General features: G+C 53.1%; 6 protein-coding genes across 6 annotated transcripts; 2 read left to right on the top strand and 4 right to left on the bottom strand.

Annotated features, from left to right (window-relative positions):
• Positions 1-299: 299 nt before the first annotated feature.
• POSPLADRAFT_1177323 (hypothetical protein) lies at positions 300-3,124 on the bottom strand. Its single transcript, XM_024488489.1, has 5 exons — positions 3,057-3,124; positions 2,821-2,885; positions 2,565-2,763; positions 1,131-2,513; positions 300-1,081 (listed from the first exon to the last, which is right to left on the bottom strand). The coding sequence occupies exons 1-5, from the start codon at positions 3,096-3,098 to the stop codon at positions 440-442; spliced, it is 2,331 nt and encodes a 776-aa protein (XP_024342643.1). The 5' UTR covers positions 3,099-3,124; the 3' UTR covers positions 300-439.
• A 250-nt stretch (positions 3,125-3,374) lies between these two features.
• POSPLADRAFT_1072797 (hypothetical protein) lies at positions 3,375-5,923 on the bottom strand. Its single transcript, XM_024482550.1, has 10 exons — positions 5,802-5,923; positions 5,619-5,742; positions 5,139-5,410; positions 4,276-5,086; positions 4,174-4,224; positions 4,073-4,121; positions 3,865-4,022; positions 3,747-3,808; positions 3,614-3,693; positions 3,375-3,552 (listed from the first exon to the last, which is right to left on the bottom strand). Exons 1-10 carry the CDS (start codon positions 5,861-5,863, stop codon positions 3,458-3,460), a joined length of 1,764 nt encoding a protein of 587 aa, XP_024342642.1. The 5' UTR covers positions 5,864-5,923; the 3' UTR covers positions 3,375-3,457.
• Positions 5,924-6,176: 253 nt separating this feature from the next.
• Positions 6,177-8,247, top strand: POSPLADRAFT_1131765 (hypothetical protein; the record flags this gene model as incomplete). The annotated part of the gene is made up of 8 exons (XM_024484129.1): positions 6,177-6,255; positions 6,302-6,468; positions 6,524-7,356; positions 7,412-7,461; positions 7,509-7,627; positions 7,688-7,929; positions 7,986-8,085; positions 8,146-8,247. The coding sequence occupies 8 exons, from the start codon at positions 6,177-6,179 to the stop codon at positions 8,245-8,247; spliced, it is 1,692 nt and encodes a 563-aa protein (XP_024342641.1).
• A 543-nt stretch (positions 8,248-8,790) lies between these two features.
• On the bottom strand, positions 8,791-9,810 carry POSPLADRAFT_1132633 (hypothetical protein; the record flags this gene model as incomplete). Its single annotated transcript, XM_024484233.1, has 3 exons — positions 8,791-9,075; positions 9,123-9,214; positions 9,750-9,810. The coding sequence occupies 3 exons, from the start codon at positions 9,808-9,810 to the stop codon at positions 8,791-8,793; spliced, it is 438 nt and encodes a 145-aa protein (XP_024342640.1).
• Positions 9,811-10,497: 687 nt separating this feature from the next.
• Positions 10,498-11,956, top strand: POSPLADRAFT_1043434 (hypothetical protein; the record flags this gene model as incomplete). Its single annotated transcript, XM_024478309.1, has 3 exons — positions 10,498-10,521; positions 10,581-10,721; positions 10,781-11,956. 3 exons carry the CDS (start codon positions 10,498-10,500, stop codon positions 11,954-11,956), a joined length of 1,341 nt encoding a protein of 446 aa, XP_024342639.1.
• A 313-nt stretch (positions 11,957-12,269) lies between these two features.
• POSPLADRAFT_1131572 (glycosyltransferase family 2 protein) lies at positions 12,270-13,941 on the bottom strand (the record flags this gene model as incomplete). The annotated part of the gene is made up of 6 exons (XM_024484105.1): positions 12,270-12,455; positions 12,521-12,686; positions 12,739-12,851; positions 12,906-13,782; positions 13,812-13,854; positions 13,908-13,941. 6 exons carry the CDS (start codon positions 13,939-13,941, stop codon positions 12,270-12,272), a joined length of 1,419 nt encoding a protein of 472 aa, XP_024342638.1.
• Positions 13,942-14,282: the final 341 nt, after the last annotated feature.

The following is a 14,282-nucleotide window of genomic DNA, read 5'->3' as shown; positions in this document are numbered from 1 at the left end:
GCATCACGCTATCTGTCGCTCTGCCGCTATATGCACAACATTCGTCGGCTGCGCCTCAAGCTAGTTCCAGGAAGAAATATACTTGCTTTTTTGATCCCTGACCATGGACTGTATTCTAGCACTCCTCTGCCTCCAGACCCCCGTCTCCTGCGCTGCATAATGTTATCTGAGCAATGGACGCTGCTATAGCAATTACTTTAAAGTTATGTACTCCGTTTCAGGTCTCCAGCCTTCAGCTTTACACCTGTATAATCACCTCACAATCCGGATACTTCTTGCTGCTTGGCAAAGGACAGTATGAGCGAGCTGAAGACCACAGATGCTGGTGCGATAAACCGAGTCTGCAGTGATATTCTACATCGAAACATTATTTTTCTAAGATGCTACTCACGTCCCCCCGTCGGTGCTAATCATGACAACACGTAGCGGAAACGACATTCTAGTCCACGTCCATCTCCGAAGGGCCGTCATCCTTCTTCGCGTCGCCCTCCGCCTGCTGTTGCTGCTCCTGCTGGGGCGTCTGCTGCCCGCTCTTCGGCGTGTCCGCGCCCTCGACCTTTGGCGGCTTGGGCTTGGGCTTGGTGAGGATCGGCGTCGCGAGGTAGATGATCTCGTCGCGCTTCTTCATGACGTCCGCGCCCGTCAGCACCGGGTCGACGTCCTTCGGCCGCTCCGACTGCCGCGCGATCTGGTCCTCGAGCCACTTCTGCACCGTCGCGCACTTCTCGACGATCTTTTGCTTCTCCTTCTCTTCGATGTGCGCGAACCGCTCCTCGCCCGACGTGGCCTGCGCCATGTACGTGTTGATCGTCTCGCGCAGCTGGCTCACCACCCTCGAGCGCTCTTCCGCCTCGCGGTGGCGGAACGTGATGGGGTCGCCGAGCTTCTTGAGCGCATCCAGTCGCTCGACGTATGCCGACTTGGTCGCGTCCTCGCCCTCCTCCGTGTACAGCCAGTCCTCCGCTTCCTGGAGGGCGACGAGGAGACGCTCCTTCTCTTGTAGCTGAACATACGATGCGTAGCGCTCATCGAGGCGAGCACGGGTGTCGTATACGTACTCCTCGAGAGCGTTTTTGCGGTCCTTGAGAACACGTGAGACCACGGACAAGATGAAAAATGATCAGACGTACCTCAGTGTCCAGGACAAGCTTGTCCGCAGCGTGCATCTGCGCTTCATGCTCCTTGAACTTCTCGAGGAGGGAGGACTCCATCGAAGACGATGCCCAGACGAAAGGAATATCCTTCTTCTTGGTCACGCGCTTCTTCTTGGGCTGCTCCTCACCGTCCACCTGCATCGCATCCTCCTTCTCCTCGATCTCCTCGACATACGCTTGCTCGAACGACACGACACCGTGCAAGTTAAGCCTCGTCTTCAGCCTGACACACGTGAAGTCGTCCTTCTCGTCCGGTCCGACGCTCTTCGCCGTGAACCGCGCGATCCAGGGGTTGATCCCTCCGGGCAGCGCTGCGGGTTCTGCATACTGCGCCTCGACATCGAACGCGTGCTTGCGGTAGAACGTGAGCACCTTCGTCGACGGGATGGCGTTGCCCTTCGGGAACACAACTAGCTCCGTGTCGTCGTCCTGGTCGTCGGCCTGGCGCTCCCACTGCACCTTGATCGAGTAGGGCGTGATATCGTGCATGCTGAAGTCGCGCACGCGGAACACGGGCGAGAGCATAGCGCATGCGAACGTCGCACCGCGCGCCGCTGCCTCGTCCTGGTTCAGCGTTGTCGAGAGCGTCTTGTCCGGGAAGACCGTCTGGATCTTAGCGCGCACGGCAGGGATACGCGTGCACCCGCCGACGAGCTCGATCGCATCAATCTGGTCGAGCGTGAGGCCCGAATCCGCCAGCGCTTGCTGGAGGGGGGCAGGAATACGGTCCAGTACCTCCGCAATCAGCCCCTCGTATTCATCACGGGAGAGCCGGCTGGAGGCATCGATGTCATTCATGATCGACTCGACATTCAGCGGCGCTTCGGCATTTGCGGAGAGCACCTTCTTCACGCGGTCACAGCCGGCAGCGAGACGGAAAGACGCTTTGGGGCTCGAGAGGACGTCGATCTTGTACTTCTCCTTGAACTCAGCCGAGAAGTGTTTGAGCAGGGCGTAATCGATGTCGCGTCCACCAGCGTGCCTGTCATAGGCTGTGCTCTTGACGGTCAACTGGCCCTTGGAGAATGCAACAACGGCACAGCTCGTGCTTGAGTGACCGACGTCGATGAAGACGACGTGCCGCGGGTTCTCCGCTTCAGGAAGGTCTGATTTGGTGATACCGTATCCAAGCGCAATGGCAGTCGTGTCGTTGATCAGGCGAAGTACGTTCAGGCCCGCAATCTGAGCAGCATCAAGGACTGCCCGTCGTTGGATATCGGTGTACCAACCCGGGACAGTAATGACGATGTCGGCCACACCGGTCTTGAGCTCGTTGGCTGCGATGTCACGGAGCTTGCCAAGGTACATTGCGTAAACCTGAGTAATGGAAAATGTACGCTGTTCTCCCAGGTATTGCACCTACACCGCCAGATTAGATGAGTGTCAAGCTCAATAGTTCTCAAAACGCACCTGGACGCCAACAGTCCCGCCAACATCAGTTAATGTCGCATTGAGGAACTTCTTTTCCACTTCCTGTACCTCCGGATCCGCGAACGTACGGCCGATGAGACGCTTCAAGCTGCCGATGGTGTTGCGGAAGTTAGACGTCTCGAGGGTTTTGGCAGCCTCGCCAATTGCTCTTTGTTTGGGCCCAAACGATACGAGCGACCTGAGCAGAGTTGGTGAGATCTACCGCGCATATAAACTGGAATGCAAATAGACATACGGAGTGGCACGGTTCGAGACTTCATTCACAATGATATCAATACCTCGATGTCTTGCGACACCGATCTAAGGGGAAACATGTCAGTAGACAGCCCTGAAGATCACACTCAGCCAGTTGACCAAACTCGAGCGGTTCACCAGTTCGCGCATCCGTACGCGTCCCCACAAAATGAATCGCTTTGTTCCTGAGTGCGCGATCTGGCAAACCGCACGGAATGAAGAATAGCCAGAACACACCTTGCTGTTCAGCGCACCAAGGTCAATACCAACGACGGCCATGATGGTCTAAAGCAAACGGGGACTTCGCGAGACAACCAAGGTAGGACTGCAGCTTTTACGCGCGCCTTTACGCGCCCGAAATTTGAGGGTGCCGAGCAAATTCGGCAATATTCTCGGTCGTTCCACGCTCTTCCAACGTGGATCGATATCTCTGATCTGAACTCTCAATGGTAATTTCTTAAGTTTTGCACTAAATCCGGATGCAAAGCAAGGTCACAGTCTCGTCTTAAGCTCATGAACACGGCTCGATCTGGATGTCGCGATTTGACGAGAAGCTAGATCGTATAATGCCGTCGTTGATCGTAGAATATATTCGAAATTGTTAGAGTACGACACGAGATTAGTACCACACCCATACACTAGACCTGACCTGACGGCCCTGGAGCAGCACCGGATGTGTTGGCAGATGTCTCGATGGGCTTCATGGCCGGGAAGAGCAGCACTTCCTTGATATCTGCGATTTCCGGGAGCAGTGAATAAACACGCGTATCGATGAGACAGGACGCGGAGCGTACTTTGCGAGTCAGTCAAAAACATGACCAGACGATCGATACCAATTCCCCAGCCGCCCGTCGGAGGAAGACCATGCTCAAGGCTATGAGATGTCATGAGCACGGATTCTACGATCAGTTGAGAGTGGAGACTTACGCATCCACGAAGGTCTCATCGATGTCCTGAGCCTCATCGTCTCCCGCAGCCTTCTGTTTCATCTGTGGATGGTATTGTCAGAGGCTGAGAGGCGTAAGATCACACATCCGGAGCTTACCTGCTCCTCGAAGCGCGCCCGCTGCTCGAACGGATCGTTCAACTCCGTATATGCATTGCAGAACTCCTTGCCACACATGAAACCCTCAAAACGCTCACAAAGGCCTGGTCGTGAGCGATGCCACTTTGCGAGAGGCGACATGACTTGTGGGTGTCCGACTGCATTCGCGATTAGAACGAGGTGAACAAGTAAACACGGCGAAGCATACCGATGAAAGCTGGTGATATGCAGAGGGGTTCGATAAACTCGCCCACAAGCTGTTTTGCTAGATGTCAGCGAGAACAAACATTCTCCGAGCTTGAAACGTACCTTGTCCAACAACCGAGCATTCGTTCGGGGCTCGCTGCAGTCCACGTTGAGCTAATAACAATATGTCAAGCGCTGTATCATCTTTATTGACACGCTCCTCACCTTCTTGCAGAGATCACGCAAGAACTTGTTCGTCTCCTCTGTGTGCAATGTTTCGCTTGGAGGGAACTTGACGCCCGTCTTCTCCTCCAGCGTCTCGATCATGTCGTACCGCTTCCATGGACGCTGGAAATCTAGCTCATAAACCTTGTCACTGTCCTTGCCCTCCGGGTGGTACTGCAACGTTGTCTTGCCGCCCGTGATGTACTTCACCATGCCCTCGACCATGCTCTCAGTCAGATCCATTAAGTCGTACATATCCGCGTACGCCATATAGAACTCGCAAATGGTGAACTCGGGATTGTGCGTGAGGTCGATGCCCTCATTTCTGAAGACACGCCCGATCTCATACACACGGTCAAGTCCGCCTACGACAAGCTGCTTAAGGTACAGCTCCGGCGCGATACGGAGGTACAAGTCGAGATCCAGGTCGTTATGGTGTGTGACGAATGGCTTTGCGGTTGCGCCGCCAGCGATCATGCTCGTCATCGGAGTCTCGACCTCGAGGAAACCAAGGTTATCAAGGAAGCGGCGGACGTAGTTGACGACCTTGCTGCGCGTGATGAAGATGCGCCGTGTGTCTTGGGAAATGATGAGATCGAGGTAGCGCTTGCGGTACCGGGTCTCCTGGTCCTTCAAGCCAAAGTGCTCGGACGGGAGTTGGTGCAGATTCGGTGCCAGGAGGATCATTTCGCGCGGCGCGATAGAGAGCTCGCCCTTCTTGGTACGTGTTGGCGTGCCAATTACGCCCACAATGTCACCCCGACGGAAGTTTTCGTGCGTGGATATGAAAGATTCGGGGTCGCTTGCATCCCTATACCAGACGTGAGATTGATATATGCATACTCATGGACAATACAACTGACTGCTTATTTGCCATTATCTGTACCTTCTGGCCTTCGCCGTGCAGGTCATAGAACCGAAGAGCCTTAGACGACTCTCGCACATTGTGGATACGCCCAGCAAGACATTCCATGGTGTCGTGCAACTTCTCCCCAAGCTTAATTTTACCCTCCTCGCCATACGTTTTTATGTACTTGGGGATCGATATTGATACGTCGAACTTGTGAGGATAAGGATTTGGAGACTGCGTTTCTCGCAGCTTTTGTATGTGACGGGAACGAAGTTCGAAATATTGCTGCAATGCATGACAAGTAGGTCAGCTCTATGTGACCAGCATGGTGACATTCTTGGATGCATCTGCGTCTCGTGAGGCGACGTGGTGCTACGATCCTTCTACAACTCGTGACACACACACGAGTGCACCTACACCCCCTCAAATTCACCCACCAAAGTCACTCCGCGTGGCGGTATTGTTCGAGTAGCGTACCAGAAGAGTAACTCACGTTAGGACTAAGGTCGGCCTCGTTAGATGCGGCAGCCTTAGCAGACTCGGGCTTAGGAGCGGCGGCAGCCCTTTCAGCCTTCTTGGCTTCCTTCTCCCTCTGCTTTTCTCGCCGCTTGAGCTCCCTGATCGCGTCGAGATCAGTCGAAGGCGGACAAGGAAGGGCAGGAAAGGCACAACACACGTCTTAGAGATCAACTCGCCCGTCACCGGGTCCTTGTGTGTGCCTGCATTTTCCGTTGCCATGTTCCTGACAAGTCTGGGGGGGATAAAGGATGTTCTACGAAAGAGGAGGGGGCGTACGGCTTGCCTGCATAGGAACAGCTTGTGCATGCAACTTTTTATCGTTCTTCGAGTCACGCTCGTGCACAGAAGGGTATTCCTGTTACGTAATAGATTGCATCTCGCCATTTTCGATCGTGCGCACCGGCTAATTCGGGTTTTCGGAGTGTCAAATATGTAAACTCCGTCGCCGATACGTCCTGGCGCTTGTCATACGAGTTGCAAGCACCTGCACCTCGACTCAGTATCCCTCTGTACTCCTCCTTTCGCAGTCACCATGTCCTCTAACGACGAGTATTCCGACGAGGATATCGAGTATTACGATGAGGACGAAGACATGGAAGACATAGACGATGGTACGTCCGCAAGTGCCTCTCCTGGCTGAGGTTGCTGATAAAGCAGTAGGGTCCGCTTCTGAGATGGAACTTGACCCCCTCAACGACCTCAACGATCCCACTCGCCCTCAGCGGAAGATATTTGAGGTTGAATACGAGTCGCTGAGTCAGAATGATGTTGAGAAGCTCATGAGGGCAGACATCGAGTACATTAGTAGCATCTTCGGCGTCGAGGTGAGTAGCCTCGAGGCATGTATGCCACTGCATGTATCTACCATCTTCACTGCAGATGGATACAGCGTCACTGATGCTGCGGTGGATAAACTGGAACAAGGAGAAGCTTATTGAGAAGTATATGGACAACGCCAATGCAGTACTCATGGCCTCAGGTATCACCCAGGCCGACAAAGCGCCGGAGCGCGCCCATGCGGGGCGCTCACCGTCTTCATCGGCACACCAGTCATCGATAGGTCCCCGTCGTTCCAGCCGCCGCATCGCTCCTGAGCCTCCTAAATCGGGGAAGACCAAGATCCTAGAGCGCCTTACCCCGCCTATAGAGGATGGCAAGTTCATATGCCCGATCTGTTTCGACGACACGCAGACGGAGACGCTCAACATGACCTGTTTCCACAAGTTCTGCAAGTCATGTTGGCATGCATACGTCGAGAGCAAAGTCCGCACAGAGGCCGAGAGCTGGATCTCATGCATGGCTGAGGACTGTTCACTCGTAGCCCCCGATTATTTCATCGAAGGTGTGCTCAAGGAAGACAAAGCGACATGGGACCGATTCCAGGAGCTTCTCGTTCGACACTTTGTGGGGGCAATGCCGAACCTCAAGTACTGTCCGTACCCATCCTGCACGTACACGGTATCATGCCCGGTCAGCGTCTCGAAGACGTCACTATCTAGTACAGTGCCTATCGTTACATGCGGTGCCTCGGCTGCCCACAAGTTTTGCTTTGGCTGCCACGTCGACAGTGACCACAGACCCGTCATTTGTGCAGTCGCGAAGATGTGGCTACAGAAGTGCCGAGACGATAGCGAAACGGCTAATTGGATCAAGAGCAACACCAAGGAATGCAGCAAATGCCAGAGTACGATCGAGAAGAACGGCGGGTGCAAGTAAGAGCAGCTCGAAGCCGTCCTCGTGAGTCCCCCAACTGATTCCTTGCTCCAGCCATATGACCTGTAAGAAGTGTAAATACGAATTCTGTTGGGTTTGCATGGGTGAGTTATGCGCTCTCGTACGTGTTATCTCACCTGATTATGAATAGGTCCATGGTCCGAGCATGGTACTTCTTGGTACAACTGCAATCGATACGACGAGAAGGCCAGCGTTGATGCTCGCGATGCCCAATCTCGAAGCCGCGCTTCACTGGAAAGATATCTTCACGTGTGTTCACTACTCCAGTTGTATACATCGTATGAACAACGTCTTATATCTTCTTCCCAGTACTACAACCGCTGGGCCAATCACGAGCAATCGAAGAAGCTGTCCGTTGAGCTGTACGCGAAGACAGAGAAGAAGATGGAGGAAATGCAGATCACTTCAGAGCTGTCCTGGATTGAGGTGCAATTCATGAAGAAGGCCGTGGACGAGGTCATCAAATGCCGTACGACGCTCATGTGGACGTACGGTATGGCGTACTATCTCGAGAGGGGCAACGAGAAGGAGCTGTTTGAGGACAACCAACGGTGCGCATTGTCATGCACATCCTCCGTAACATTCGTAGTGGCTGACCTCCTGCTAGGGACTTGGAGCGTGCCGTAGAGGAGCTGTCAGAATTGATCGAGTCCCCCATCGATCCGGAGGTCATCAAGACACTCCGCCAGAAAGTGACTGACAAGACGGTAAGCATCTAACATATGATACTTTATTTCGCATCATCGCTCACAGTCACTATCGGTCAGGTATACGTACAGAAGCGCAACGAGATCGTGCTCGAAGACACTGCGAAGGGGTTTATGGATCGGCGCTGGAAGTGGAACGTTCCCGTCGAGGGTTATGACTAAGCGCGGATATCCTCGTCTCACAGCAGTCTGCCCGTCTCTGTCTTCGGCCTATTCTCATGACCTGTAATCAACAATGCTCTTTACTCTGTCGCATACACCACCGCCTGGCTAGCTCCCCGTCCAATGAATGTATCTAACGGACCACAGAATGTGTAGTATGTAGATGATACTTGTATTCATTATCTGGATTATCAACATTCTTGTGAGTGGAGAACAATGGGCGGCGTTGTGCCTCTGATAGGTTGCGGTTGTAGTGGTCATGCGAGCGGGATCATGACAAGCAGATGTGTTCCCTTGCGCGTGACACCGCCCGTGCTCACTGCCTTTAGTCATGCGTCCTGGCTAGTAAAGGTCGTCAGGGTTATAGCGAGGAACCGCGACCCCTTAGATACAAACACAATACAAAGCCGTAAAAATCAATCAGGTTCCCCAATGGTCTGTACACAATTGTATATTCAAGCCTTCCATCTGAGAAACGTAAGATGAAGAGCGACGGAATACCGCTCAAGTCAAACAGGCCCGAAGTTTCGGGCAGAGACGTTCCTATTTCTCCTCATCACCCTTAGCCGATAGCGACGGCTCCGCCTCACCCCTCTCTAATGCTGAGAGACTCTGCAGCCCCAGATGGCGACGCGAGCCGAGAAGTGGCGTGTCCTTGTACACGTAGTTATAGATTAGGATTTGCAGTGCATATTGGCCTGCTCCGATGAGCAGAGTCCGCGTGTCCCCTTTCTTGGCGTAATCTAGCGTTAGGACCACGACCCAGATGATGAGGGTGAGTGCGTGTACTCTCTGCAGATAGTATTGGACTGCTGCGAGGGTCTCGGGCTTGGCAGAAATTATCAAAAAGAAGTGATGAGCGAAATTTGTGCTACGGCTTGCCGCTTGAACATGCTACCATTAGGGCCTCTCCGGAGCGCTGATAGCTCATTACCAAAATAACTCGGAGGCTGTGGACGCCCGAACTCTGTTATCTCACACAGGCAGCTAGCTAGCTACATACTAGTGTCGGCATGCGGTTCATTATACGCGGTTTCCAGTGGGAGAAGATGGTCATCATAAATTTCTACATGTAATTCTTGGCACACTGCCACATCTTGTAGCGGGATCAACACCCAATGGTCGCGAGCGCCAAAGCTGTGGATGTCCGGGCGCGGGCTCGATCGCGAGATCTAGACACTCTGCGTTCCTGAGCGCGAAATGTAACGTGACTGGAAAGAAGGACTGCCCAGGTAAACGAACATGTAGATCATGGTCATGATAACATTCCAAATGATCCCAATGATTAGAACCCATGGGTCGCTTGTCGTAGCGACCACCATGGTTACGATGAGCACGTCCAAGATGAGTATGAGGCGGAGTATTCTGAACATCATACGAGGGTGACGGTATAGAAACTCAATGGCGGTCTTGGGCTTCTCTGGCTCTGCCAAAAGCAGCCGGTGAGTGAATCGTATGATGAGATCCTCAAGAACATGCTACCCCAATCAAGATGAACATACCAGGCTTCAATGATGTCTCGCGGGGGTCTGCTGAGGCTTCCTCTGTGGACCACTGCGCCATTACGTGATTTTCATTCACATCGCAATCTTCAGACTCTAGAAGGAGTACAGTCGACACCTAGGAGGAGTTAATCAGTTTGAAGTGTCCACGCTGCCAATTGGCCAACTCAATTCGTACCTCCGGAGTCTGAGCTTTACATTCATATGGAGAAGACATACTACGAGTTGTCAGCACGGTGTTCTGGATGAAAGTTCGGGGTCAATCAGCCAAACGCAGTTCTTGCATGCAAAGCGGGGACAAACCCACCCTTACAATAGTTCAGTAAAGATGTAATAGATGAGGCAAAGGGGAGGATGAAGAACCATGAGCGTCGATGGCTCGTCCTTTATCTGGACCAAGCTAGGACGCCCAAGCCATATTGACTTTGGACATTTGGATGGTGTATACGTATTACAACAGACAGAACAGTCGCGTAGGGAATGCACAAAGTCACAGCTTGTACCGAATTGGTGTCGGAACAGCAACCACGAGCGCGCCAATTATCAACGTGGCGCGGACTCGATCGTAGATCTTGTGCCAGGAAGATCGAGATCGAAGAACAAGGCAAGGATGGCAACGACTTTTGGTAGCGACGTTGTTTACATTGTTCTCCCACTCGCCATCATCGCTCTTCTCCCACAGCTCTCAGTTGACCACCATCCTTCTTCCTCTCTCTCCTCCCATAGCTCTGAGCGCAATTCGAAAATCATGGGCCAATACTGGGAAATGCACGTAGCCGCTCGTCCACAGCACTGATTGTGGAGCACTAATCACAACATCTTGTTCCACAGTGTGAACCTCGACAAGCAAGAGACTCATTCGAACGAAGATTAGGGAAGCTTGGCGCCTTTTTCTTCAGCGACTTTAGCAGCCTTATACAGGCACTTGTTGTTCCTTTCCCCAAACCTTCACCCTATTGTCGTATGCAAAAGGTACGTCCAGACACAGCTCGTCTATGTTGGGACTCGTACATTGACTGTGGCGCATGAAGCCTGGCCCCTTCATTAGGACAGAAGCGCTAGGCCATATGAATTTGCCTGCCGAACTTCTCTACATTATCTATTCGTACATCGATAACTTGCGCGACGCTATTTCCCTGACAATCACTAACGAGCATCTCGCTTCGGTCGGACACAGTAGGGTCTACGAGCTGATATGTGCATTGCACTCAAGCTGGGCGGGCGACCGAATTGTCTGCTTAGGCGACTACATGACCGACGATGACCTCCCTTCGGGCATGATCTCACAGGACGAACTCAAATCGCTCTATGCCGCTGCCAATCCAAAGTATGATGATCGCTCCCTCTATGACGTCGCTGTCAACAATTTCGCTCCCGTCAGTCTGGACGGACAGCGGTGGCTACATTACTTTCACTATAACCCCTCCACAAGATCTTACTTACGCGACCACTCGCGGCATCGGGACTATCTCTTTCGCACGTCCTCGAACTATGCTTCGTCCAGTCCAGAAGAAGACAAGTGGTCTTTGTGCAACCTCACGAAGCACGAATATGTGCGCGCTGACATAATTGCCATGAACTTGGGAGTCGCCACGCGCGGTCCCTTCATCGAAGGACGTCTCATCCGCCTCGAACAGATACTCTTTTCGCTCATCTGTTGGTCGTGTGACGAGGGCGTCAATATGAAATACGAAGCGGACTTGCATCGAGGCGCGTGGGCAGGGGACCGCATCGCAATCAATACGTTGAGCCGGCTGAGTCCACCGCTTGATTCGGGCGTGTGGAAGGACATAACCATACCGGTGTTCAAACGGTTGGTGGACATCTACGATTTGGACTGCACCGACGAGGAATGGTACACATTTCGCAGCATTGAGAACCAGGACCAAAGTGAAGATGAGGAGCGGCCAGAAGGCGAAGAAACGAAAATACGCACGAGAGCGATGACAGCGAAAGTGAGTATTTGGAAGAAGAGCATGAAGACCAAGGGAGGGAAGCTAGCAGAGATTACGGCGAAGACAACGAAGTCGACGATGGCGACAATAAAGACAGTGAAGCCAACAACGAAACCGACGAAGACAATGAAGGCAGCGATGATACTTCATAACGAAGACAAAGTGGAGAAGACGGCGATAATCTCAAGGCCTGCTCTGAAGAGGAGAGCCACGAAGCCACCAAACATCAGGAAGCACAGGCCTGATGCCTGAGTTCCTACCAATTCCACAGTTCGCGCAGTGAATCTTCTCTTCATCGCGATGCTCTTGTTCCTTGCTACTTATCATATCTCTCCCACTCTGTCACAGTCAATAATGTGTACTAAGCATGTAATTCGTTTCAGTTGTAGCACATTAAGTACGTTTCCATTTTGCATAAGACATAGGTTATTACGATTCAGCGGGTATGAATTATGTATGGGTATTGACAAACGGACTATCCGTTGATCAGCAAAACTTCCAGGAAGACGACAAGCGACCATAGAGTGCAGTGCGGCTATCTCGTAAGTCAGCAAACCGGGACCGACTACACGTACTCCCTCCGCGGTTCTGTAGAATCTAACTGCCCGTAGGGCCGCACTTCTGGGAAGGGATATCCAGACGGCGTGCAAGCTTTCTCCATTTGTCCAGGGGTCTTGTTGTCGCCGTCCGTGTCTGCTGCGGCGGTGGCTGCGGTAGGGTCGCCAATGCCTGCGCGTGTTCCCCAACCGGTCTGCACGATTTTGCCATGTAAACACCGAGGACGGGGGAACGAGTTAGAAAGGCGCAGCTACGTACCTCATGTAGAGTCAGTAATGCGTATATCTTCATGATTGCGAAATAATATCCGAACAGTATGAATGCAGGGACATATATGATGTCTTGCGGGCGATGCCACAAATGCGGGAGTAGCTTCAGTGTGCGTGTCGCAAGTAGCCATGCGAAATAAGACACAACAACATTCCTACAAAGAAGCTGTCAGTGACTGTGAGAAAGAGGGTGTAGATCGTGCACACCATGAAGGCAAATGATATCCGCCGTCGCTCACAGGGATTGTGCTTTTGTATACAACATAAGCAACAAATCCTGGCCCAGCGAGCAGAGTGAATGGATTGAACAGCTTGTCCACCTGAAGGTAGGACGTCAAATCCAGAACGGCGGAAGAAACTCTGAGTCGATCTACCATCGTGTATGCAACGTATGGATGTGCCGTCCATACGTGGCGCTCCATGAACAATGAGCGCATATCTGATCTCCACGTGTTTCGTGTCCAGCGGAGCACCTGCTTCAAGAAGCGCCAATTCGGCTTCATCGTACTGAGTAGCTCCGCCTCCTTGCAGCACTGCACGTATGTTGACCAGCCGTGGCTCACCATCCACCGCGTCAGGAACTTGTCGTCCCCAGAGTTCAGCTGGTACTTGCCCAACCAATAGTCGTGCGTGAAGCCGTGCAGGAACTCGGGGTCCTTCAGGATGACCGTCCGGTATGCAGCGGTGCGCCCGGACAGGCACGGGATGCCCCCGTCGATGTGGGTTGAGGCAGCGATCTCGATGTTGCGGATGGACAGCCGGAAGGCCGCGAGGATCTCCCAAACGGACATGCGTTCGCCCACAGACTGCACGCGCTGGGACGTGCCAACGCCTCCGACACGCTGGTCCTCGAAGCACGCGAGGACGTACGGAAGGAGAGTCGGCGGCCAGATCGCGTCATCATCCGCAAAGACAATGATATCGGTCGTCGTGTGGCGTATTCCGTGCGCCATCTGGAGACGCTTGTTCGCATAGGGCACCGTGAGTACGCGTATGCGCGAAGGGTCGACAGCGTCGGCGAGCTCCTGGAGCGGGCCACGCATCTTTTCCTCCGTAATGATGAGGATCTCCTTCGGGCGCCCAGCGAGCCAGCTGTGTGCTGCCTCTTTGAACTCCTCTCCGGCGTCGATGGTCGGCACGATAATGGTGACATCTTCCTCAGCAAGGTAGGTCGGGTTTTCCGGCAGCGGGACGGGGCGGTAGGCGATGGCAGCCGCAACGCGGATGAGATACCACAAATAGCGGTAGAACCTGGGTGTGTTATTGGACGAAGAACATACGTGAATTCAGGGACAACCCACCCGATCACTCCAAACGGGACAACTACAAAGGAAGGCCTGAATGCATAATTCTCTGAATAGGGAGCGGAAACTCACAGACAGGGAAGTGATCAGACGTCAGCCGGAGCATTGTGCATCCCCAGAGATGTCGTCACCAAGCCAAACAGCGATGTATGCAAGACACTTCGCTCGGGATGACGGACGAATAGCGGGAGGAGGGCAACATGCACAGGGCTGACATCAGCACGCAAGGGTGCACTGGTGCAACGTCAGCCCAGCGAGGACAGTCAGCCATATGTTAGGTCGGATCGAAATCTTGTCGGGCTGGACTGCTGGATTGTTGTGGCGGTTGCTCCAGAGTTACGATCGAGACGGCACGCCTCTAAACAGCTAGTCACAAGCCTATGTTCGTACAGCTTACTGGCCACCATGGGTGACCGAGCCTAGCGCAGTGTTTGGCACACACAAGGC

This window comes from Postia placenta (genome assembly GCF_002117355.1).
Source record: "Postia placenta MAD-698-R-SB12 unplaced genomic scaffold POSPLAscaffold_2, whole genome shotgun sequence".
NCBI lineage: Eukaryota > Fungi > Basidiomycota > Agaricomycetes > Polyporales > Adustoporiaceae > Rhodonia > Rhodonia placenta.
This window is presented reverse-complemented; position numbering and strand designations above follow the sequence as displayed.